Source organism: Cannabis sativa, chromosome 4, assembly GCF_029168945.1.
Source record: "Cannabis sativa cultivar Pink pepper isolate KNU-18-1 chromosome 4, ASM2916894v1, whole genome shotgun sequence".
In the NCBI taxonomy this organism is placed as follows: Eukaryota; Viridiplantae; Streptophyta; class Magnoliopsida; order Rosales; family Cannabaceae; genus Cannabis; species Cannabis sativa.
The window spans coordinates 40,646,419-40,673,221 of NC_083604.1; the positions used below are offsets into that span (position 1 = coordinate 40,646,419).

General features: G+C 30.5%; 1 protein-coding gene across 1 annotated transcript; it reads left to right on the top strand.

The window, feature by feature from the left end:
• Positions 1 to 20,568: 20,568 nt before the first annotated feature.
• On the top strand, positions 20,569 to 21,732 carry LOC115712445 (nuclear transcription factor Y subunit B-2). Its single transcript, XM_030640720.2, has one exon. It carries the CDS (start codon positions 20,841 to 20,843, stop codon positions 21,528 to 21,530), a length of 690 nt encoding a protein of 229 aa, XP_030496580.1. The 5' UTR covers positions 20,569 to 20,840; the 3' UTR covers positions 21,531 to 21,732.
• Positions 21,733 to 26,803: the final 5,071 nt, after the last annotated feature.

The following is a 26,803-nucleotide window of genomic DNA, read 5'->3' on the forward strand; positions in this document are numbered from 1 at the left end:
GTAGTGATTGTGTGACTATCGAGTTTGTATATCTGCACCACTAATGTGATATTGGGATTTCGATATGAGAAGGAGTACTGAGACTCTAAATATCACTAGATTAGGCACTTTGTTTCCCAGAGCCACTAACTACACAGTAGTGATTGTGTCACTATTGAGTTTGTATATCTGCACCATTAATGCGATATCGTGATTTCAATATGAGAAGGAGTACTGAGACTCTAAATATCACTAGATTAGCGACAATGTTTCTAGAAGCTACTAACTACATAGTGATTGTCTCACTTTTGAGTTTGTATATTTGCACCACTACCGATCAGTGATTTTGATATGAGAAGGAGTACTGAGACTCTAAATATCACTATATTAGCCACTATGTTTTCTGGAACCACTAACTACACTGTAGTGATTGTATCACTATCGAGTTTGTATATCTGCACCACTAATGCGATATCATGATTTCGATATGAGAAGGAAAACTGCGACTCTAAATATCACTAGATTAGGCACTATGTTTCCCGGATCCACTAACTACACTGTAGTGATTGTGTCACTATTGAGTTTGTATATCTGCACCACTAATGCGATATCGTGATTTTGATATGAGAAGGAGTACTGAAACTCTAAATATGACTAGATTAGCGATTATGTTCCCGGAACCAGTAACTACATTGTAGTGATTATGTCACTTTTGAGTCTGTATATCTGCACCACTACCGATTAGTGATTTCGATATGAGAAGGAGTACTGAGACTCTAAATATCACTAGATTAGCCACTATGTTTTCTTGAACCACTAACTACACTGTAGTGATTGTATCACTATCGAGTTTGTATAACTGCACCACTAATGCGATATCATGATTTCGATATGAGAAGGAGTACTGCGACTCTAAATATCACTAGATTAAGCACTATGTTTCCCCGATCCTTTAACTACACTTTAGTGATTGTGTCACTATCGAGTTTGTATATCTGCACCACTAATGCGATATCATGATTTCGATATGAGAAGGTGTACTGTGACTCTAAATATGACTAGATTAGCGATTATGTTTCTCGGAACCAGTAACTACATTGTAGTGATTATGTCACTTTTGAGTCTGTATATCTGCACCACTACCGATTAGTGATTTCGATATGAGAAGGAGTACTGAGACTCTAAATATCACTAGATTAGCCACTATGTTTTCTTGAACCACTAGCTACACTGTAGTGATTGTATCACTATCGAGTTTGTATAACTGCACCACTAATGCGATATCATGATTTCGATATGAGAAGGAGTACTGCGACTCTAAATATCACTAGATTAAGCACTATGTTTCCCGGATCCACTAACTACACTGTAGTGATTGTGTCACTATCGAGTTTGTGTATTTGCACAACTAATGCGATATCGTGATTTCGATATGAGAAGGAGTAATGAAACTCTAAATATGACTAGATTAGCGATTATGTTTCCTGGAACCAGTAACTACATTGTAGTGATTATGTCACTTTTGAGTCTGTATATCTGCACCACTACCGATTAGTGATTTCGATATGAGAAGGAGTATCGAGACTCTAAACATCACTAGATTAGGCACTATGTTTTCCGGAGCCACTAACTACACTGTAGTGATTGTGTCACTTTCGAGTTTGTATATCTGCACCACTATCCATTAGTGATTTCGATATGAGAAGGAGTACTGAGACTCTAAATATCACTAGATTACAGACTATGTTTCCCGAAACCACTAACTACACTATAGTGATTGTGTCACTATCGAGTGTGTATATTTGCACCACTAATGCGATATCGTGATTTTAATATGAGAAGGAGTAATGCGACTCTAAATATTAGGGGTGTTCATCAAACCGCTCAAACCGCCCGCATCGCACCACACTGCAAAAAAAATGTGATTTAAAATTCTTTGCGGTTCGGTCGTGGTTTGAATTTTTTCTAAACTGCGCAGTGCGGTTTGGTTTGCGATTTTGAATTAATAATATGTGGTTCAAACTGCACTGCACCACACATTATAAAAATACCAATTTTTATATTTATTTAAGTCCAATATGTGAATGCTCAACTCAAAGTCCACTAATTATTGTATTGTTGACACTTAATTTTATTCTTATATTTATTTCAAGCCTTATGGTATTTTGACAAGTTTTGCTCAAGGTTTGTTGTATTTGTGATAGTTTAATTATTTAGTGATAGTCCAAACTCCAGAAACTCAAAAACTACACCGCACTGCACTATTTGGTACGGTGCAGTATCTGCGGGTTTTTAGCTTCGCGGTGCGGGTGTGGTTTGGGAAATTAGAAAAACAGCATGTGCGGGTTGGTTTGAAAAAATGATCAAAAACCGCACCACCCACACCGCGAACACCCCTACTAAATATCACTATATTAACGACTATGTTTCTGGAACCACTAACTACACTGTAGTGATTGTGTCACTTTCGAGTTTGTATATCTGCACCACTATCGATTAGTGATTTCGATACGAGAAGGAGTACTAAGACTCTAAATATCACTTCATTTGTGCCACTAATGAAAATATTTGTCCTGTAAGTTTGTTTCTTGGTTGACACGTGTACCATTGTATAAATTTAATTCCAAAACCTTTATTACTACCTAACAATAAAACGTGATTATGGAAATTCACATTAAAATATTAAATTTTTAGATGGACCCAATGTATCTTTAGGCGAACCCTATTTATTTACTGTACTTTTAAAATGATATCACACTAAAATATTATTTTAAAATAAAAGACTACTTTTGATATGACAATATACACTTCCCAAGCAAGCCATCAGCCATGCCCCATTATATCGCACGTACTATAAGTTTATAGGCATAGAACATAAGGCTATGAAATACGCATTCTTTTGGCAAAAAGATTTATCAACTTAAATTTCAAAGTCAAAAGTCTTCAAAAAAAAAAATTCATTTCCCCCTACTAATTCATATCCACTAGCCTATATATAAGCTAGTCCCCACTTTCCTTGTTGCAAAATCAATAATACACACTATCTCCACCATTTTTAGAATAACTCAAAAACCATTTTTTAAACCTCACAAATTATAGTACATAATTGATATCGCACATAGTGGCTGGTGGTGGAGAAGACTCATACAAGTTCGAGTAGGATGGTCTGTGATGGAAAAATTCACTTCAGGGACACCCCCATTGCTACTGTAGTGATCTAGCTTATGTTTGGACTACTAGTAGTAGAGCAAATCTTGGTCGTCAATTTTGGATGTCCACACTATGTAAGAGTTTTGACTTTTTAGATTCAAATGTATTTTTTATATATTTACGTAAATTAGGCTTCCACAATAAGTTAAGTAGGTTATTTTCAATTCAAGAGAATGATGAAAGCCGAGGATGTGATTACTTTTGTTGGATCGATAAATCTCAAGTTAAAAAATCCACAGATGCTACACCTGGATTGCGTAACCAAATCAGGATTTTGGAGGAAGATAAGAAACATAATGAGAATATTATTAAAAAATTAATATTTATCATATTTATTTGTCTTTTCATCATTGTCCAACTTATATTTCGTTAAAGATATGGGTAGTGACAAAATAATTATGTTTTGTATTTTATATGTTGTCAAAACTAAGATTTAACTCTATTGTGTACAAATATTTGTTAAGTATGGATCATTGTCAAATTTACATTTGGTTAAAGATATGAAAAGTTGAAAAATGATATGTTTTGTATATTGTGTACAAATATTTGTTAAGTAGGGGGTTCATTGTCAAATTTATATTTATATAAAGGTATGAGAAGTTGCAAAATGATATGTTCTATATTTTCTATATTGTGAAAACTAAGTTTTAACTTTATTGAGTACAAATGTTGCAAAGTATGGTTCATTGTCAATTTTACATTTGGTTAAAGATATGGGAAGTTACAAAATGATATGTTTTCTACATTGTGTACAAATATTTGTTAAGTATGGATCATTGTCAAATTTATATTTGGGTGTATAGGAAGTTGCAAAATGATATGTTTTGTATTTTCTATGTTGTGAAAACTAAGATTTAACTTTATTGATATGCAAATATTTGTTAAGTATGGATCATTGTCAAACTTACATTTGGTTAAAGATATGGGAAGTTGCAAAATAATATGTTTTGTATTTTCTATGTTGTCAAAATTAATATTTATGTTTATTAGCAAAATGATTATGTTTTATATTTTCTATTTGGTCAAAACTGAGATTTAACTTTATTTTCTTAAAAATATTTCTTAAGTAACACTTGTTATGGATTCTAACTAAAAAAATTATGTTGTTAAATTGAAACCTTAGTTTTCTAATATTATGGTACAAATCAAAAGGTTTGTTAATATCATCCAAAATATGGAAATTTGGAGTGAAGTACAAAAATAATATCATTACCATAACTAAAAAATTAATTTGTTCAAAAAGACCCAGTACATAAACTAACAATCACCCAACTCCAAATTATAATCATTTGATAGTTGTATGGTCGCAAATGTTCCAAAAGGCGCGTTACGTAAACTAAAATAAACACAAATTTGTCTAAATCATAATCACTCCAAATGTTCCAAAAGCCAAACTACACAAACTAATAATAACATAAGTTTTTTGAAGTACTATTTGTTAGACATTTATATGTATAAACTGAAACATATATGATTATGTATAAAGTGCGGAATCAATAAAAACATATATGCACTATAATTAAGGATCGAAATACCTCCAGCCATTGATAATTTGAGCATTAGTCCCACTTAAGTTTGATCTGCAAAAGAAACCGATTGATGTGGGTAATCGGGCTTCCTCGCTCTCTCAACTCTCTTTAGATGGAATTTGCTGTTATGAACAGAATGAGTGAGGAGCTCGGGGACCGAGACCCTATATTTATAGGTGACATACTCCATCAGTATCTGTGCCACATTAATTGTCAGAATATTTTGACAATTAATTCAGGAAATCAAATCAGGTAATGAATATAGAAATCTGACCATATATAGAATATTACATAATTGATTTTGTCCAGATTCAATGAATATAAAATATTCATTTATCAGAAAATCAATTATTTATTTATTTCCTTAAATAGAAATTTATTTCTTTAAATAGAAATATATTTCCTTAAATAAAAATATTCTTATATTCTCCCACTTGGTCAGCATTTAGACTAAAACATTCAAACCCAAACGTTCCTCATTATATAATAAACATACGAATCATAGCGACATGTCCTCATTATAAGTCGAGTATTATCTTCCATGTATTACGATATATTTATTATATAACAATGTACTTTATGTGGCAATGTACTTAAGTGAATAAACCCTAACCCTTATGTTTATTCAGGTCCTCTTACGATAATTTTCTCAGATGAAATTAAGGTGCACATAAATATGAGAAAATATCGAAATTAGAGTTTCATTAAATAATTTTTGGTTGTACAAATAAAAAACTGCATATGGGTTAACTGAATCCCATATTTACTTTATGATCCTTGAATTTGTGTTGCGGCATGCCTTTAGTCAAGGATCTATGCGATCACCCAATTCAGTTTGCGTGATTAATGACCACTTATCACGCCTTTTTATGGCTAAATACTTAATGTCGATATGCTAGCTTCGACCAGTACTCTTAGAGTTATTAGCCATAAATATTGTAGCTGAATTTATCGTAAAATTTTCTTAATGGCCTAATGAAACTGTAATTCTGAACTCTAGGCCTACTATGAAACTCTATAATACATCATACTGGTAATCTTAAGGTTGTAACTTCTATAGTAGAAATAACAATCAAGATTCTCCACAATATAATCTTACTGGTAATCTTAAGGTTGTAATAAAATATTGATTTACGTGAATCAATACAACCAGTGAAGTACGTTAGAATCTTATTGGTTAACTATATTTCTAGATGGTCAATTCATCTTAGCAAAATATGTATGAATATGATTTTTAGTATCTTAAAGACACCTCATCACTTTGTATGAAGAATAAAGTGGTCTTAACTTTAGTTATTCTGATACTACTTAACGATCCTGAAACAAATGTAATGCAAAGTCTTATTCAGACTCTTAGGCATACATTAGGCTTCTAAAATAGAAGCAAATGAATGTTCTTAATTTATTCTCACTCCAGATCATTTTTCAGATGCTGGTTCGAGTTGAATTTTTCACACTTAAAGTTAAAAGTTATATCAGATGAATAATACATAATTTTATTTAATGAGAGATGTTGTGGCTACTCTCTAATTAATTAAAATTATATATATTATTTATATTCCTTATCTCAAAATAATAATTTGAGATATGAATTATTTCAACTTATATAGAAAACTTTTATCATCATTTGCAAGTAACATATTGTCTACGTATAAAACAAATATTACTCCCACTAACCTTCTGGTATATAATTATTTCCATAATTTTCTTTTCAAACCTAAAGGAAAAGATGATTTAATACCAATTTGTGAGATGTTTGTTTTAATCTACAGGTAGACACCTTAAGCTTGCATATGTTCACCACTATTAGAGGAAAATATTTATGGTAGTCTGTATACCTTCTCCTCTAATTTACTGTTTGGAATTAATTAATGAATTGAAACGAGCAACAAATGCCAAGGTCTATAATAGAATCTTTTATAAAAACAATTGAGAATGTAAATCTCCTTTGTTATTGATTCTTAGTTCAAAATGAACTTCTTAGCAATGAATATTCTTTTATATCTTTATGTTTCTCAATGTTGCCTAATGAATATTATTGGTGAAAAAACCTATGCTTAATTAATGTTCTCCACCCCATTAGGCAACTTTACTAAAGATAAACTTTATTGCTATTTAAGATATTCATTTCTTCATTCATGGCATATTGTACTACAACTGCAATTCTTTATCATTCTATAATTTAATTTGTGTCTCAAATTAATATTGTAGTTGAACTCTTATTGTACAAAATGTGATCACTAGAATACATCGATCTTACTGTTCTAATAAATCATCTTAAGGATGGACCAACAAACTCTTAAAAGAGCAAATGGTTCAATATGCATGTTATTTTAGAAATTATAATCAATTACTAAATAACATAACTTATTAGAATTGTATCAATAACTTGTAGATTATTAGTTATGAATTCTCAATAACCATTAATCTTAAGGGTTGTTGTGAATTATAATTAATCTAACACTTGAGGTGGAAGTTTGAGAAAATATGAATGATCTTTCTCGGAAACTAGGTTCCTAGATTGATCACTCCCACTGATCAAGTCAATTCTTAATTCCACAATTCTAGTGTTGTGAGATGGATAATAAAATATGTAACCCTTAAACCTTATAGCTTTTCAAATGAAATATGCTCATTTATGGTTTTGGGCCCAGATCTTCTTTGACAATTGTACTCTAACTATATATATGGATATTTATAAAATGTGTACATGTCATCAAGTCAGTTTTCAACCTTATCACAACTCAAAATATGTTTGAGAAACAACTTTGGTTAGAACACGATTTGATATGTACACCCCATTGAAGAGTATCAATAGACAAAGATTTAGGAAAGATTGGAGTTTGCTATGTAGGCTCCACCCCATGTCCAAAAAACGCTTAGTTTCTTAAATCTGTCACACATTATGATTTAGGTGTACCAGGCATATGTATTGGGCAATGAATCCATACTTTAAAGAAACTTTGCAAATAGACTGGGAGTTTATCCATACTCACGAATTTTAATGTAGTATTCTCCATTTTATATTTGATCTCACTATCTTAATATGCAAAATGCACCATTTCTCTACTTAAGATTTAAATGTCTTTGAAACATATAAATCTATACTTTTGTAGAAAAATTATTTATGTGAGTAATCGTTAAAAAAGAGATGCAAAATTTGAGTCCATGTCTTCAAAATTAATTGACTTGTATGATTTCTAATATGATAGAATTCTAGTATGCACCGATTTTGACTTGTTGGAATACATATTTTTAATGAAATTCACACAAGTTCTAAATAAAGTTAGTAAAATCAAGTGTAATGAATATCCCCACCATTTACTAACATTTATTCTATTTATGGAGATATGTTCCATAATTTTTGGTGCTATAATGTAGAAGAATTCTTATTAGTAACACATTTCTTATTGTCAGATTGAACTTGCATATCTTTATGAGTGACATCATTTGTAGTAAAGACCTCTAAATGTGTCTAAATCAAGTTTCAATAGAATCTTGGAACATAAAGGTCTTTGCCAATTTTAAAACAAAGTCACTACTATATTGCTTGTTCCTTAAAACTTCTAAATGTGAGAACTTATCTTGTCTGTGGATAAGATTTGCTCACAGTTACTGACTTTCTTAGGTTTATTTGTAAACCTTGCAAGAAATTATGAATGTGGAATAACAATCTAAAATAATCCACTATGTTTTAATAATCACATTAACTATATTAGAATGAATTCATACACAATAAATTAAAATTTATTGGTGATAATAAAGTGTGATTTATTTTTCTTAATTATACAGTAAAAACTGTACATTTTAGATTAAGTTATCAGAATAAATTTTTGGAAATTTCTACTGGTATGGAAGAAATTTATGAATAGTGATGTAATAAAATTACATATATAGTTTTGAGGTTTAAATGAATCATGTTTTTACCAATGAATAAACATGCTTACATATGAAATCTTATTAAACAAAAATTGCCTGTGGGCTAAATTTTTAGTTTAATAAGATTAGATTTAGATGTAGATTATGATAGATTTACACAATTTATGAAAAACTTAAATTTTAATATTTCTATCTTAATGAAAGGTATGAAACACTTAATTATTTATAAATGTTTCAAAATTTTATACTTTATGATAAAATTATTAAATTAAATCTACATAATTTCCTGTGGGATAAATTAAGAGAATTTAATTTAACATATTAATTATGTAAATATAATAAAATTCCTGTAGGGTAAGATTATTATGTTCACATAATTCATGTCCATTATGTGATCTTGATCCACTTAATGTATATAATTTTATATAATTAAGGATGCTGTGGCTACTCCATAATTATTTAAAATTATGTGGTTCACTAGACACCAAAGTATAAACTGAAGATTAAAATTTTACTAAATCCAAAATTGCCTGTGGGCTAAATTTTAAATTTAATAAAATTAGATGAACTTTATGATAGATTTAATTAAACAATTAGTATTGGAAAATGAAGGTTTATTATCTATCTTTAATTAAATCTGTGATAACACTATTAAATTAAATCCCCATAACTCCCTGTGGGGTAAATTAAGAGAATTTAATTTAACATATTATCCTAATTAATTATACAAATATAATAAAATCCCTGTGGGGTAAAATTATTATACCTATATAATTGATTACAAGTTATGTCCATTAAGGTGAATTTTAATTAATATATAATTTTATACAAATAAGGATGTTGTGGCTACTCCCTAATTATATAAAATTATATTTTCACTTTGACATTAGGTATTGGGCTCTACCTAAAAGTAATTTCGTTATTAACATAGTAGACAATCACTGAGATTAATGCTCCTAGTGTGGTCGTCCGAAGATCATTAAAAACCGTTTTAGATATGAGCATTTGTCCCAAATTCATGTTTTCTTATGTCAAACCATAAAATTACTTACATTTTATTCATATTTTATTCATCTTAGGAAGTTTTATGAATATTTTATGAATAATTTTATGAATTTTTATGAAACTTAATGTGCTATAATAAAATATTCAACCTATCTTAATGTTTGAATATTGCTAAATATATCTAGCACTATAAAAGGAATTTATGTATAGCATTTAAATCATACAAATCAAATTTAATTGTATTAAAAATAAATTTGCCAAATAAATACAAATTAAAACAATTATTGTATGATAATAAATTAAATGCTTAATTCCATGACATGTAATTAATTATGCATTTATAACCATATAATATCTTAAATATTTATACTAATAATTAATTTGTATAAATAAGGTAAATATACAAATTAGTACAATTAATTATATAAAATGAATTAAATGCAAAATTAAAGAATATACTTAATGGCAGATTATCAATTAATTTAATCAATAAATTACTTAATTGGTAAATAAATACAATAATTGCACACTTAATTGTAGAATTAAATATTCACATTCTTAAAATATCACAATTATTGTAATTACATGAAAAATAAAACATGTAATTAATTTACCAAATTAAAAACTTTCCATAATAATTTATTACTAAATAACATATAATATATGAAGATATATGTTAAATAAGAATGGAAAGTTTAAACAAATGTAATTCAATTGACTAAATCAACAAAAATAAGGAAATAAAATAAAATTCCAAAAATAAATCAAAATAATAAAATTTTGGAATTTTCTTAATTTTTCTTTTTTTTTTTGAAAAATCACACTATATAAACGACATGTCGTTTTTGCAAAAAAACAAACGACACGTCGTTTCTGCCAATATGAAGGGGGCTGAAAATGCATAGAAAAAACGACACGTCATTTCTCTCCTGTAGGGCTGCTTCACAAGACAGAAAAACGACATGTCGTTTTTCACATTGTGAAAAATGACATGTCGTTTACAACGAACGACAACTGCAACGTACCCCCCAAACGACACGTCGTTTTAGCCAAACGACACGTCGTTTTCTCCAAACGACATGTCGTTTTGAGTCGTCTTCTTCAGCCAACCGGGTCAATTTTGACCCGTTTTTCTGCACGTGGGTCCGACGGACCCGACCCAAACCCGATCAGAAAAGACAATTCCGACGACCAAAAAGGCCCAAATCAATTCTAAATGAATCTAAATGCAAAAATTAAGACATTCATATAGATTTTATGCATCGAAAATACATAAAACAAAGACTTTAAAAATTACCAAAATTTTCTGAAAAAATAATTTTGAGATTTCTTTGTTTTTTCAAAGTGGATTTTCATGCTTAGAACAATCTATATTAATATATGAATGTATTAATACATATACAATATATATATAAATATATATACATATATATATACAGAAAAATAAAAATATCGTATGTATATATATAAACATGAAATGTATATATGTATATATTTGTATATAGCATTTAGGTATATAAATAATATATATATACAACATATATACGTAATGAAATGAAGAAAAAATATATATATGTATGTATATGAATATATATATATATATATGAACTGAATGAATAAACAAGTATATATGTATGAAAATATATATGTATATATATAATTGGGATTGAATGAATATGAATATATAAATATATACACGAACTAAAATAAATATATATATATATCAACACTGAATTAAATATATATATAAACACTGTATATACGAGTATATATATAAATGAAACTCAAACTAAAATCAAGGCAGAGATAAAAAAACCGCTCTGATACCAACTGTTAGACATTTATATGTATAAACTGAAACATATATGAATATGTATAAAGTGCGGAATTAATAAAAACATATATGCACTATAATTAAGGATCGAAATACCTCCAGCCATTGATAATTTGAGCATTAGTCCCACTTAAGTTTGATCTGCAAAAGAAACCGATTGATGTGGGTAATCGGGCTTCCTCGCTCTCTCAACTCTCTTTAGATGGAATTTGCTGTTATGAACAGAATGAGTGAGGAGCTCGGGGACCGAGACCCTATATTTATAGGTGACATACTCCATCAGTATCTGTGCCACATTAATTGTCAGAATATTTTTGACAATTAATTCAGGAAATCAAATCAGGTAATGAATATAGAAATCTGACCATATATAGAATATTATATAATTGATTTTGTCCAGATTCAATGAATATAAAATATTCATTTATCAGAAAATCAATTATTTATTTATTTCCTTAAATAGAAATTTATTTCTTTAAATAGAAATATATTTCTTTAAATAAAAAATATTCTTATACTATTCACCATATGAAATCTTAGCCTTGCCAGATCGAAACCTAGGGGAGGCTCTTAAGGGAAGAAACATGTTTTTTTGGCGAGACTTCACCGTACTAAACTGAGGATCACCTGGAGACTTGGACAGACTACGCAAAGGCACTAAGGATGATGCAAATGAGCTACCTTGTACAGTCCTCCAATCTTCAATCACTTTTGAACGCAGTTCATTTAGGTTATCAGATATTATCCTCGCAGCGATTTCCAAACACACCTCAATCGGGTCAAATTGTGAAAAAAGACAAAAAAAAACAAAAACAGCATTCAAAATATAATAAACTCTGATCAAAATCTCAGTACGTATCATATTACACACAGTAGAAAACTAAATTAACTTTCAATTACACAACACAAATATCAATGAAACTTGGGTAATAGATTCTGAACTAAATAAACAGGGGTATACTTGAGCAACTGGATCTTCCTCATTAGCCACAGCCTCCATGTACTTCATCACATATACACCGCAATCTTGGTCATTATCTTGTTGAGGAAGGCCACGATCTTTATTCTCAATTTCGAAATCCACAAAAGTCAAATTTTTTGACTTATTCCCATCGAACAAAAGGTCCAATGTCGACAACTGCAAACATATAGAATTAGTTAGATTCAATCAACAATGAATTCACATCAAACAATGACACTTTGTAACTTTACTATTTCTTTCGTAGCGTCAACACAATACTTCTCATCCATTGTGCTATGTAGGGAGTGCAAAAATGAGACTACTTTCGACTTCATATTAACTTCTGCACCAAACTAAAGTGGTGGACCTTCTACCGTCAAAATCGGCACAAACATCTATAATTGATAAGAAAAATAGTAAAGTCATAAATACATTCAAATTATAGACCATATAGCAATTCGACACTACAATTAATGAAATTATTTGAACACGTCGATACCAATATTCATCATTAACATAAATCAGTTTTCAAATTAACAAGTAAGAAGACAACTATGTATATGATGAAGTACCTTCAGGTACTTATTCAAGTTGTCTTCATAAAACAGTTTTGACCATTCTTGTTCTTTTGCAATTCTCTTCACATTAAACGAACCCAGAGTTTTTTGCTGCGAATACATTGTTTATTTTGTCAACTAACAGAAACTAGTAATAGTCTAACCAAACATAAGTAGTACAAAAAATAAATTAAGTTGTATAACAAAGCCATTACCGAGATACGGGTGGGCATGTACCAAGCACAAGGTTGGTTAGGTAGTCGGGTTTCACGCTCGTACTTGTTCATGATTTGAGAATAACAGTCAATGATCTGCAATAAAATAAAATATGAATGAGACATGTACACGAAATAAAACCTATTTAGTAACCCATTACACTCACGGTTCCCTCAACTTCTCGTAAGGGTCATAACGATGCCATGCACCTTTTGTCCACTTCATACTTTCCATATTTTGCAAGCACATATCTGATTCAATTATACTGAATGTAACTGTTATTAATTATTTGTATAAGTATATGATAATCACAAATACCAAAATAACATTTACTTACCCTGGATCTAATGTACTGCTGAAAATGAACTTGTAAAACCCAAAAAGCTTACGGGGCATCGCTTCCTTGGTCTTGAACGGTCCAATAATTGTTCTGCCTGAGTTGATAAATTCCTCATAAGCCTTCTCATTAAAGTCATCCTCAATTAAAGCCACATTTTCAAATTGTGTCTTGTTCACTCTCACGAGGGATTTGCCTTTATTCCAAAAACATGCGTCTTTGAGTATATCAAAGTCGTCATCCTCAATGTTCTTCTCTGCATAACATTCTTTGAAATCTACATTTTACTCCATACCTTTGATTTCTTCCAATTTTGTAGCAGATAACAAAGGCGTTGATAATGATTCCACAACATTCTCCTCGGAATGCCCAACAACATTGGTCTTCGAATCGGCAGGCGTCTTCAACGTGGACTCATCTACGGCGCGGCTGCACTCTGCCTTCTTCCCACTTCCTCTACAACATCCTCCTCCAAATCCTTCTCACTACGACCTTCACCTTCTCCTTTGTCCATAAGTTTCAAAGAAAATGATATGAACTGAGATTTTAACTCCTTGGAAAAGTACTCCTTCAACTCATTGATTGCACTGAAAAAAGTGTTCAGTACTCTTTCTTCCTTCCAAGTCAGAGTAGTAGTTGGGTAGTATTACATGAGTTGAAGTCAACTTTATCTGTTAAACAAAACAAGTTTAAAAAAATTAATTATTGAATGTCGAAATAATTAATATAAAATCAAATCAAATCAACACAATATAACCAAAATTTGATGTACCTTCTCACTGTTGGGACCCCATTGTCTTTCACCCATTTGTAAGTAGACTTACATTGTTTACTACCCCAAAAATCAACAGGGAGCACTGTTCGTTTAACATATCCAAAGTTCAACTAGACGTGAGTCAAGTAAAGTAACTGTGCCAAACAAACAATGTATTAGTAATAGATTCAACTAATAAATCAAAAAATTAAAATATCAAGTTAATAAACACATTCACATAAATTAAAGAGAACAAAATCAATGTACCTGCATGAATATGGTGCAGCCAGACATATTCTTCGTATGCTTATTTTGGAATCTAAAAACGAAGTTCATCAGATACCTGAACCCAGTAGTTTTCCAATTCTTGTGGTGAATGTCCCTAGTAATCAATAGGGAATGTAGGTACCTCGACACCACATCGCAGCCCGTTTTTGGCACTAGGAGTCCCTATCACCACCAAACAAAACTTAATCAAAAATAGGTTGTCTACCTCAAAACATTCTAACAAAGATTTCTCCAATACTGTCAACGACATGGTGTAGTCGACAACGTTCAATATCTCTTCCAGATACCGAGTGTCGCTATCACCCTCGATGATTACAGGATCACCTCCATCCTCCACACCCATAACATCTCCAAACATGGCGGCAGACAAGTGGATCTTTTTACTATACAAATCCAGTATGCTAGTGATTGGGTCAACATCTTTGATTAACCAACTCACTAGTTGGGTGTTAATGTATGGGCCATCCTCTCTAATGAATGATCCAAATCCAGCATTGAGGATCACATCATTTTACTCTAAGTTTAGGTTTTTGCAAATAAAAATTAAACGGTTGAAGGAGCATTGACCGTACACTGACGCTTCTTCAATTTCAATGACAACCTCTTCCTCTTCCACCTCCACCTCCTTCCCCTTACCCTCCACTACCTTTACTTTCCTCCTTCTTGTTTGAACTTGCTTCTTGGCAGGAGTTGGGTTAGGGTCATACTTTCTCCACTCAATCTTTTCATCATCGATGAAACCTTTAAATTTTGCTTTTAATTTATCAGTAACATGAAATATGAGGCAAACTTACATCAATTCCAGAGTACTTGGAAAGCATGTTAAACAAGTACAATGAATTAAGGACAATAGATAAAAAAAAAAAGGAGTAGCAGTGAAATCAAACCTCCTTTTCACTTAATTCATTCTCAGCTGCTCTTAGGGCTTTATAGTTTGCATTGCTACATATGGAGATAAATTACAATCAAATACATAATACAATAAATGTTAAACATGTCAAACATGAGTGAACAAATCTCCATATTATATAACTTACAAGAAATGTCTCCAAGCTAAAGCATTATCCTTGGGGTCATGGGAAACATCCTTCTTTGATGGTTCTGCTACCGCTTTCCTCTTTCGTTTTCCTACCATGGTTGATAAACCTAACCAAATTAAAGCGAAACAAATTTGACAGTTAATGATTACATATTTCAGCAAATAAACTATAGAAAAATAATAGAGCAATAGAAGTTCTACTACACATTTAAAATCGTATATTATCATCACCTAAAATCACTCAAAACAACTTAATTCAAATAGTATTTACAACAATAGTACTTTTTGAAACAAATTATAATCCTTAAACAAGACAACTCTAATCACAGATTAATAGAGAGTGCAAAACTCATCGGTTTAGTTTTAATCTTCTCACCTGTTACACATTTAAGTACATTAAAATGATGTGAAAGTCATTTCAATTAAATGAATTCCAAAACTTTAAAATTAAACCAAACAAAATCATTCCACGAATTTAGACTTGAAACACAACATAGACAACAAATAAAAACATATGATGATTAACACACAAAAAACTTTGCTTGCAAGGCATTGTTCAACTACTCCAAAGAGTCAAAACTTTGCACAAACAAAAGGGGTGAATGGAATAGGATCTATTAACACTCTACTACAAACTAGCCTAAGTAAGCAAATCAATGAATCACAATGTAACACTAAATGTAAGTAATTGTTGGGGGAAAATCAGTTGCCCCTAACTATTGTTGGAAATATAAAGGACCGTAAAACATGCGACAGAACAATGTCAATCACAATGCCAAAGAAGAAGACAAACAAGAACATAAAGCACAAACAAGAAGAGACATAATGCCTAAGAAGCTTAACCAATTTGGTTAGCTTGTACCTTTTTATTTATATTGAACAGAATGCACTACAAGTTGCTAAAGGTTTAATAACAGAATTAACAAAACAACACTTAACTACTAACTGCCATAACCAATAAAACTAACTAATCAGTTAATTGGTTTATATGTAGACCTTTAAACAATGCCAATAAAAAAGTGGTACAAACCAGAGAACCAAGAACATAAAGCAAATAGAAGAAGAGACAAAATGCCCCAAAAGCTTAACCAATTCGGTTAGTTTGTACCTCTTTATTTATAATGAAAAGAGTACAATACAAGTTACTAAAGATTTAATAACATAATTAACAAAGCAAGACTTAATTACTAATTGTCATAACCAATTTAACTAACTACTTAGTTAATTGATTTATACACAGAATTGGGTAAATTGGGTAAATTGGGTAATCTTATGTCGAGTCCTAAACCTTCAAATTTTTCAAAACCAAATTATAAAAACAAAAAAATTCAAACGAAAACTTGTAACTAAAGCACAACAATCACTACCGAAAACAAATAATAAACATAAAACACATCACATTTAAAGTAACAATCAAATGAAAAAATTTAAAACCATTGTATTTTTACCAAACTCAAGCCACAACAGCCATCACCATTCCATTGTTTTTCTTTCATTCATTAATTTTTTTGGGTAAAAATAGGCAAGGCAAGGGTATTAATTTCAAAAGAAAAATGCTTGGATAGTGAAAAAAAAAACACAAAACGGCTAAACACATGGATCGAACTAGGCTTTTGATACAAATTTCCAACTAAAAGTGATATCAAAAAACCAGTATTTCTTAGTACTCTGTATATAGCAATGATTCTATTATTTTTCTTTCTTTCATTACTTTTTTTTGTTAAAAATATTTCAAGGCAAGGGTATTAAATTCAATCTGAAACACTTTGACAATAAAAAAAAACACACAAAACGGGTAAACACATGGATCGAATGAGGCTCTTCACACAAAATTTCAAGTGACAGTGATATTTTTTAATCCCATATTTTTTTGTATATTTATTTATACCATATAAAGTAAACTCTACCTAATTTTCTCATATTTATGAAAAATTCAAAAAAAAATATAAAAAAGTTTACGGAGAATGGGCCTAAATAACATTATATATAAATATAGATTTATTTTAAGGAATAATTACATAAGGCACTATTTTTTGTAAAATATTTACATTTTTACGTTCAAAGAATGTTTTTTAACATTTTTACGGTTTTCCAAAAAATAACACGAAAACAACATAAAATCAACAAGAAAACAACATAAAAGTAACATCAAAATAACAACAAAAAATAACATACATATAACAAAAAATTAACAACAAATGAACAAAATTTTAACATAAAAAGACTGTATTTTATGTAAATAAAATCAAAAAAATCGTAAAAATGTTTAAAATTCCGTGAAACCGTATTTTTGTTATTTTTTTGTTGTTTTTCTGCATTTGTGAAATTAACCCTTATTTTAAAGAATTGTTTTCCTTGCTAATTTTTCTAATATCACATATGAAATACACACAAGTTAAAACTTTTTTTACATACATTATATGCACGTAAATATATATATAATATAGAGGAAATTATATTCACTATGAGATTTTAAAAGTTGTTTATTTAAATATGAAACTTTTAAGTTTGACCAATTTATATGGTAATTTTTTAACTTTAGGTATTTTTATGGTATTTGATATGCCATATATATGTAAATTAGGTTTTCAAATCTCATATTTTTAATATTTTTATTTGCTTAGGCAGTATTGTTTGTCACTGATGCCGAAAAAATCACAGGAGTTTGCTGCCAGCATCAAAAAAATCATCGGAGTAGCTGTCAGTATCGAGAAAGTCGTCAGAGTTGCTGCCGACGCCAAAAAAGTCGTCGAAATTGGCATTGTCGCTGGAAAAATCACCAAGAAAGTGATCACCAAGAAAGTACCACTTTCTTGGTGATTTTTCTGGGTACTTTCTTGGTATTTTTTCGGCAACAATGCCAATTCTGATGACTTTTTTGATACCGGCAGCTACTTCGATGACTATTCTGACACCAACAGCAGCAAACTTCGAAAAAGTCGTCAGAATTGGCATAGTAGCCGAAAAAATTACCAAGAAACTTCTTGATGAAGAAACCAGTTTCTAGTTTCTTGATGAAGAAACTAGTTTCTTGATGAAGAAACTAGTTTCTTGGTGATTTTTCTGACAATAATATCAGTTCCGACGACTATTTTGGCACCGACAACAACTCCGATGACTTTTCTGACACCGGTAGCTACTCTGATGACTTTTCCGGTACCGACAACAAACTTCAAAAAAGTTGTCAGAATTGACATTGCCGCCGAAAAAATCACCAAGAAACCAGTTTCTTGATGAAGAAACTAATTTCTTGGTAATTTTTTTGGTGCAAGACCAATTCCTGTAACTTTTTTGGCGCAGCAACTCCGACGATTTTCTTGGTGCCGACAGCTACTCCGGCGACTTTTCTAGTGCCGGCAGCAAACTCCGGTGCCTTTTCCGGTACCGGTGACAACTCCGACGATCACTGTAGTTTCATTTATTTTATTTTTTAAAAAATATGTATAAAGGGAATTTTAATATTTTTTATAGTAATTCACTCTGATATATATTAAGTTTTTATTTTAAATATCATATTTTTTTAATTAAATTTTTTTACTATATTTATCTAAACTAGCTCTATTTTTTACATATTTATGTAAAACACACCTATATAATATATGCTTAGATCGTTAGATTAGACAAAGAAAGACATTCTACATATATATAAAATATATAAACTCCTCACTTGTTACAAATTAATATAAACAAGAACATGGCTCCTAAATGATATTGGTTATTGTATCTTTTCTTTTTACCTTTCTAAACCAGACAAAATAAAGTAAAGTAAACGTCCACTTGTCATGAGAAAGTGGCAAACACATACAAATATAAGTATATGTATATATATTTATATACACTCTCTCATTCATTCCAAACATGGATGTGATCAAAAGAATCTTGGAGAGACAAAATAAACCACACAAAGAGGAAAGAGAGCATTATAGGTAGTCTGGGTGCATGCCTATCTCCTTTCATTTTTACATGTATATAAATATACAAATATCCCTTTTTATATATAGACCTGAATAGATACCACGTTCATTGGTATATATGAATTCAGCCTACAACTGAAATTTCAAAATCCTCCCCAAAAACCGAATCACTCAACAAAATATCTCTCTCTATAATATTTATATGTAGTATATGAAGAAGACTTGAAATTTGAAATAAGGAGAATCATATAATATATATTATATATATAGCTGCTAGCTTCCACATGGATGTCAAATCTGTATATTGATGGAGTGAAAAAGTGAACTCTAGCTAAATGGGACCTTGTCTGCTATTTTGTTGTTCAAAGTTTCATTATTAGTGAATTCTTATTCTACTGTCTCTAGAAGCTAGCTAGAAGAATAAAAGCATGCAAATGCATGTGGCTGTAGTCTGTAGATTTATATATATGAAGTAGGATATGTGTTTTAATTGGTTAAAACTCAGTAATAGTTTTAGCCTCCAATTATCAGAATCTCAATTTTAAACTTAACTTCAAATAAATATGTATACTAGAATGACCATATATACTATATAGCTTTGCTTGAAAGCAGAGTAATATTGACTAAGAAAATAAGTAGAGGGAGTTAGGTGATCCGGAATGCCAACAATATTGATGATATATATGTTTTAACAATATTAAATTCCCCTCTAATTATCCCTAGAGCCCTTTAAGGATCTCACTCTCTGCAGTCAAAATAGAGAGATAATTGTTTTTAGTGAAAAATAAACATTTTGAAAAGAGATTGGAATTTCAGAGGTACTTCATTCATACTTTCATTTCATTACTTTGGTGCCATAGTAATTCCATGACACAAAAAGTAACATTTGTCAATTTTCATCTCTTATCTCCCATTACATAAAACAGTAATTAAATATTTATACAAACAAACCAATACTAAAATAATAAATTCAAAATTATTCCCACCTCAAAAAATAAGATTCCGCTTCATTCTTTGTAATTGTTCCAATCACTAACAAGCCCTTGTGTATGTTTTGTTTTCCTTTATTTTCCATTTCTTTTTACAGGTACACATTAAACCGCCTTACCACTTTTATTTTTATATTTTATTACTAGTAATATTTTATATCATATTTCTTCTTTTTCTCAAAACTTCTCCAAGCATATAAACCCAAACCCCCTCTTCTAAGATTCCAAAGAAATTAAAAAAAAAAACACCTACTTTACAAATAAGTAAAGTAAACTAATTAAAAAAAGATCTCTTGTTTACCTTCACTTTCATTTCCATTCCTCTCATCCCTTCTCCCCCACAAAAAAAATGTCTTCCAAAAGGAACCAAACCAGTAGTAGTAGCAGCCCAATTGGAAGCCCATCATCACCTGATAGCTTATCCAAAGAACAAGACAAGTTTCTGCCAATAGCCAATGTTAGCAGAATCATGAAGAAGTCACTCCCTGCAAATGCAAAAATCTCAAAAGAAGCTAAAGAAACTGTCCAAGAATGTGTCTCTGAGTTCATAAGCTTCATAACAGGGGAAGCCTCAGACAAGTGTCAAAGAGAAAAAAGGAAGACAATTAATGGAGACGACCTCTTGTGGGCCATGACAACTCTGGGCTTTGAGAATTATGTTGGACCCCTTAAAGTTTATCTCAATAAATATAGAGAAGTTGAGGAAGAGAAGAACTCCATGGCCATAGCTAGGCAAGAAGAAAACTCCCCTACTCACACCACTACTACTCCTTCTCATACTTTTCCAAATAACAAAGTTGATTTTCAGAATTTCAGTGTTGGTGGGTTTTATTCAGTTGGTGGTCCCAAGAGCTATAATATTGGAGAAATTAATGGAATGGTTAATATTGGGTATGGAGATAATAATAACTATATGAATGGGATTCATGAGACTACTATTACTACTACAACTACTACTGGTGTTGGTGGTGATCATGGAAATCCAAACAGGGCTGTGGTGGCTGCTCAGCTTCATCATCATGGGAATATTGGATGGTAGAGATCATGAATTTTATTTCACCTCTATGATGATCTGATTATATTTACATTAAGTTTGATTGTTTGTTTGTTCAAGTTTCTTTCCATTGAACATTTTAGTTAACAGTTTAATGAAGGGTTTAAATGTTATAATATTACAATATTTTAGCAGACAGTTTTTGTATAATTCTGCTTCAAGAATTCACATCTCTTAAATTCTCATATGTAACAAATTATTTTCACTTATATGGATACTTGCTTTTTAATTTTAAGATCTTTGTATCATTTCTTTTGGAAAAGAAGAAAAACAAAATCACCTAAAACAGTTCCTTTATTACTATGAGACTTGTGTTTTGCCTGTTTTTGGCTTGGCTTGGTTGGAAGATTTGAAACAGTGCAAAGAGTTTGCAGGCCATCTGTGTAGGTCAAAGTCAACCCAATAGAGGTGGGCATTAGTTTAGTGGCATGGCATATTTGGCTTTTAAATTTAATAATTAGAAAATTTGCTGACCTTTTTTATTATTTATGTTATTGAATTTTATGTGTTTGAAAATGAAGCTTGCTGCCGTTTAAGTAGTTGACCTTTAACCAAACTAAGCTTCAAATATATGGCTTTTTAATGATTCAAAGTATTCTTTTGACTACCAATACAGCAACTTCCAAAATTATATTTTCATCTAGAGTGATAATGCTTCTTTTCTTTTTACATACTTTATAAAATGGAAATTGGAATTTTTTTAAAAAAAAATTATATTTATTACAAATTTTCTTTAAAGTGGAAAGCAAAAGCATATAGTTAGACGTGTTATTATGTGATAGGAACTTTTTCTCCTCTAAATTAATGTCTTCGATCTTAAGCAACTTTAAAGTTTTTTTTTTTTAGAAGGAAATTCAATAATCAAATACTAACCAATAACAACCAAAACAAAGCTTCAACAATTCAGAGATCACTATTATCATTTGTTCTATATCTTTAAGAACAGTTCTATCTCTCTTGGGAAGTTTTTCCCTATTTACATGTGCAACACTTATTTAAATACTCATATTAATCAGCCTAACAATATTCTCAAGAGTAATACATTTACACAAATTCATATTAGCTCATATCCTATAGACTATCTTTGCTAGAGCTGCATACAACACCTCTCATTTATCCACCTTCTCTAATTAGGGCTGAACATTTGAGCTCGAAAACTCGGTCCAGCCAGTGCACGGTGCACCTGCCCAGCCCAGACCCTGTAAACTTGGTACCCAAAAAAAATAATTTAAAAAAAGGGGTTTGAGTGCCACCCAAATGATATTTCAACATGGTATTGGATTGGAATTTTTTAAATATTAAATTTAAAATGAAACTCGAATCCAGTTATGTAATAGAATTTTTTATTTAACATTATTTCTTTTTTTTGGTTTTCTTAGTTAACCTTAACATAATATACCATTATTCAACAAAATATTCTAAATTGATTTTATAATATTATATATATTTAAAAATAAAAATTATGTAGATATTTTTATATAAGAATCTTTTAATCTATTTTTTAAGGATATTTAATCTAAATTTAAATATATAAAATACCATATATATTTCTAATCACACAATGCAAGAATTTATTCGTGGACTATTCAATAATACTCTAAATTTATTGCGGTTAGTTTTTATAGAATGATTCAATAGTGACACTGAATCAATAATGAAGTCCATATTTCTAAGTGAAGTTTATTTTATTAACTGAATGTGTAGGAATTTAAGTTCACATTACATAAAAGTCAAAACCTCTTACGTCTTTAGAACAATGTTTGAAACTAATCGACAAAGAGTGATAACAGAGTTATTGATTATGGAGTTGATCTAATTTTAGTCAACAAACAAGTAGAATGAAAAAGTTCTGTTGCTATTATATGTTTTCTTTATTTAAACTATATATCAAACATTTAATTTTCTAACATAATAATACTATTTATTTAAATAAATTGCATCTTTATTTAATATAACAGTTAAAAATTAAAATTCATTACCTAATTAAAAGAAAAAAAAAATAACTAAGCATACATGCAAGTTATGCATTACACGTAACATCAACCTAATATATATATATATGTTAAACTAAACCTAGCACTCATCTTACCAGCTGCCACATCCTCTTCCCCCTTCCTCTCTTAAAGCAACTTCTTATTTTTCTCTTCTCTTCTGCGTCTTCTTTTTCTTCTTCTTTGTTCTCGTGTCTTCTTCTCTTCTACGTCTTCTTCTTCTTCTTCTCTTTTACTTCTTCTTCTTATAGTGTATATATACGAGGGAAAGAAGAGAGAGAAGAGAGCTTATTTTTCTTCTTCTTTCATCTCGCATCTTCTTCTCTTTTATGTCTTCTTCTTCTTCTCTTTTACTTCTTCTTATAGTGTATATATATATATGAGGGAAAGAAGAGAGAGGAGAGCTTAAATCTAACTTTTTTTTTTTTTGGTTTGATGATGAGAATGGAGAGGCTAAGGAGATTAGATTTAGGTTTATAATTATTTTTTAAAAAATGTACGTTTTTTAATTTTGGGTATACCGGGTGGAACCCATCAAACCCGACACTAAAAATGGGTGGGTTCGGTAGACATTTTCTCACACTCAAAACTCGAAAACCCCAAACTCGGCATACCTGCCCAATGTGCAACCTTAGCTCCAATTTGCAAACTTTGACAGCCAAAATGTGTTACCCAGTCATCTGCGTACTTGCTGCAGTACTTTTGATGAGAATACATAATCAAAGAACAAGTGAGTACGACTCTCATTTGCAAATGCACACACTGGAAAATCTAAGGTCTCAACAAAGACATTATTCTAAACAAGAAGGTTTATAGTAAGCAAATCGAAGTATGATCTTGTCGGAATTTATTTTACCAGGATCTTAGATTTACTAACAAGTATGTTGTTTAAAAATCCTAAATATGAACTTCTAAAACGATAATAAACACATATAAAGTTTAGGAAACCTTACATTGGTTGCAGCGGAATAATATGTCTCCTTCCACTCAGATCTCTAACCCTTGTATCCTTTCTGTCGCAGAGTATCACCAAGATTTGAGTCTGAATGTCCTTCTCTTTAGTTTGGATTCTTCACGATCTTCCAGACTATGATTGAGATACCACTTAATGTGTGTGGGCATGACTCTATCACTCAAGGTTTTCGAAATTAGAAGAAGAAAAGAGAGAGATAGGGGTCGGCTATAGAAGGATAGTGAGAGGCTCAATTTTTCTGAAGGCAATCTCTTGAATCACTTGAATTTCTTATTTTGGTGTGAGCTATCACTATCTATTTATAGGTAACCACTAGGTTTAGGTTAGTAATTATTTGGCATTAAAATAATGAAAATAATAATTGGAAAAAGCCTCTCCAAGTGGCCGGCCATGGTGTTAATGGGCCCCACTTGGTATTTTGCAATTTTGACAATTTTTATTTCTATTTTCTCAAAAACGCCAATTTTCTAATTCTAACTATTTAAATGTCAAAACTAATTATTTAATAAATAAAATAAATTATTAAATAATGTTGTCATTTAATATAATTATTAATTAGACATATAGAATCTCTTAATTAATAAATAAAACCTAGAATTTCTTTTCTTCACAATTTTGCCCTTGCTTAGTGAAAATTCATAAACTAGACATAGTCTAATTTTAGAATTATAATTGATTAATCAAAATCAATTATCTGAGTCTTACAAGCAGTATGGTCTCAACTATAATGGGGACCATGGACCTATATTACTGAGCTTCCAATAAGCTGAACCGAATTCACCAAGTAAATTCACTAACTTATTAATTCCTTGTTGCATCCACTCTTAGAACTTAGAATTGTACTCTCAGTTATATAGAACGCTCTATATGTTCCACCATATAGATACGCTATCACATTTAACCATCGTTATAATCTCAATTGATCAAAGATCCTCTATATTGATGATTTACACCGAGTAGGGATAAATTTACCGTTTCACCTCTCAATGTATTTTTCTCCTTAAAACACTTAGCTGCCTGTAAATGATGTTTTAGTGAACTAAAATATAATCACTGAAACAAGAGCTCTTCTATTTACTTCTATTTAGCTAAGCTCAAAGGAAATCATCACTTAACTTCTAAACACCTATAGAAGCTATAGATTCCATATTTATGTTTAGCGCTCCCACTCAATCATACTATCATGTTCCCAAAATGTACGTATCACCCTGACCCAAAAGTAGGCTTAACTAACAAATCAAAAAAACATGAATAGCTCTCCTGAGATTGAGCCTAAGCATATCAGGATTTAGATCTTTTGATCTAAGATCAACTAGTGATATTGACTTAGAAAGATACAATGGTAAGTATTATAATATCTTAACTAAGATCAATATCGGTCCAGTCCAATGTATACTCCATACATTCGAAACTAGTATACTTTGCCAATGTTCTGGAAAGAACATAACACTTATGCAAAGTGTAAGTACACTTCATCGCTAATTATCACATCAGTGTAAATCCAAAGCACTGGTGAAATAGGGACTTAGTCTTTCAAAGCATATAATCGCAATCACATTCCACTGTGTTGACATCACTGTAATTGTAAATAACTATATGTTCTGGACTTAACAGATTTTGTATACATATATATATATCTTAAACCATAAACATGAAAACAACATGTAAACATAAATGACTTCTAATCTTTTATTGATAACAAAATAAATTAGATTGTAATGGGTTTTATTTAGGGCATAAAATCCCAATAGATCTGCCACAAAATAAATTGATGCTTAAGAGCTGAAAGACGACACTACGCCACTTTTCTAGCTTATTTGATAGAACTCTCTCATACATTTTGTTAATTTTAAATGTGTCAGAACTCCTTGCTTGAACAATCTCAACTTGTGTAAAGTTCTCTCTTAGTTTCAAGAGTTTCCTTCAATACCAATTTACATCAAGTTTTTACTCATGAAACCATACATATTCTTGATTCTTCAAGTATATACAACTGATTAAGTTAACCCACAATATGTCTTGTTTTAAAGTGAAGGCCTAAGGATACTTAGCCTTAACTGTATTGTTTCACTTTGCACCTTCTCTAAAAACCAATCCACCATACTTTCTATGTTTGCACTGTTGGGTTTTGTGTCCTAAATAAAACCCATTTCAATATAATCAGATTTACTAATTAATAAAGATCAGAAATCATTTTATGTTGCATGGTTCACATGATTTATTTCATGATTATATTTAATTTATAAATTCTACTAAGTCCAGAACATATATATTTGTTCGTGATTATAGTGTTG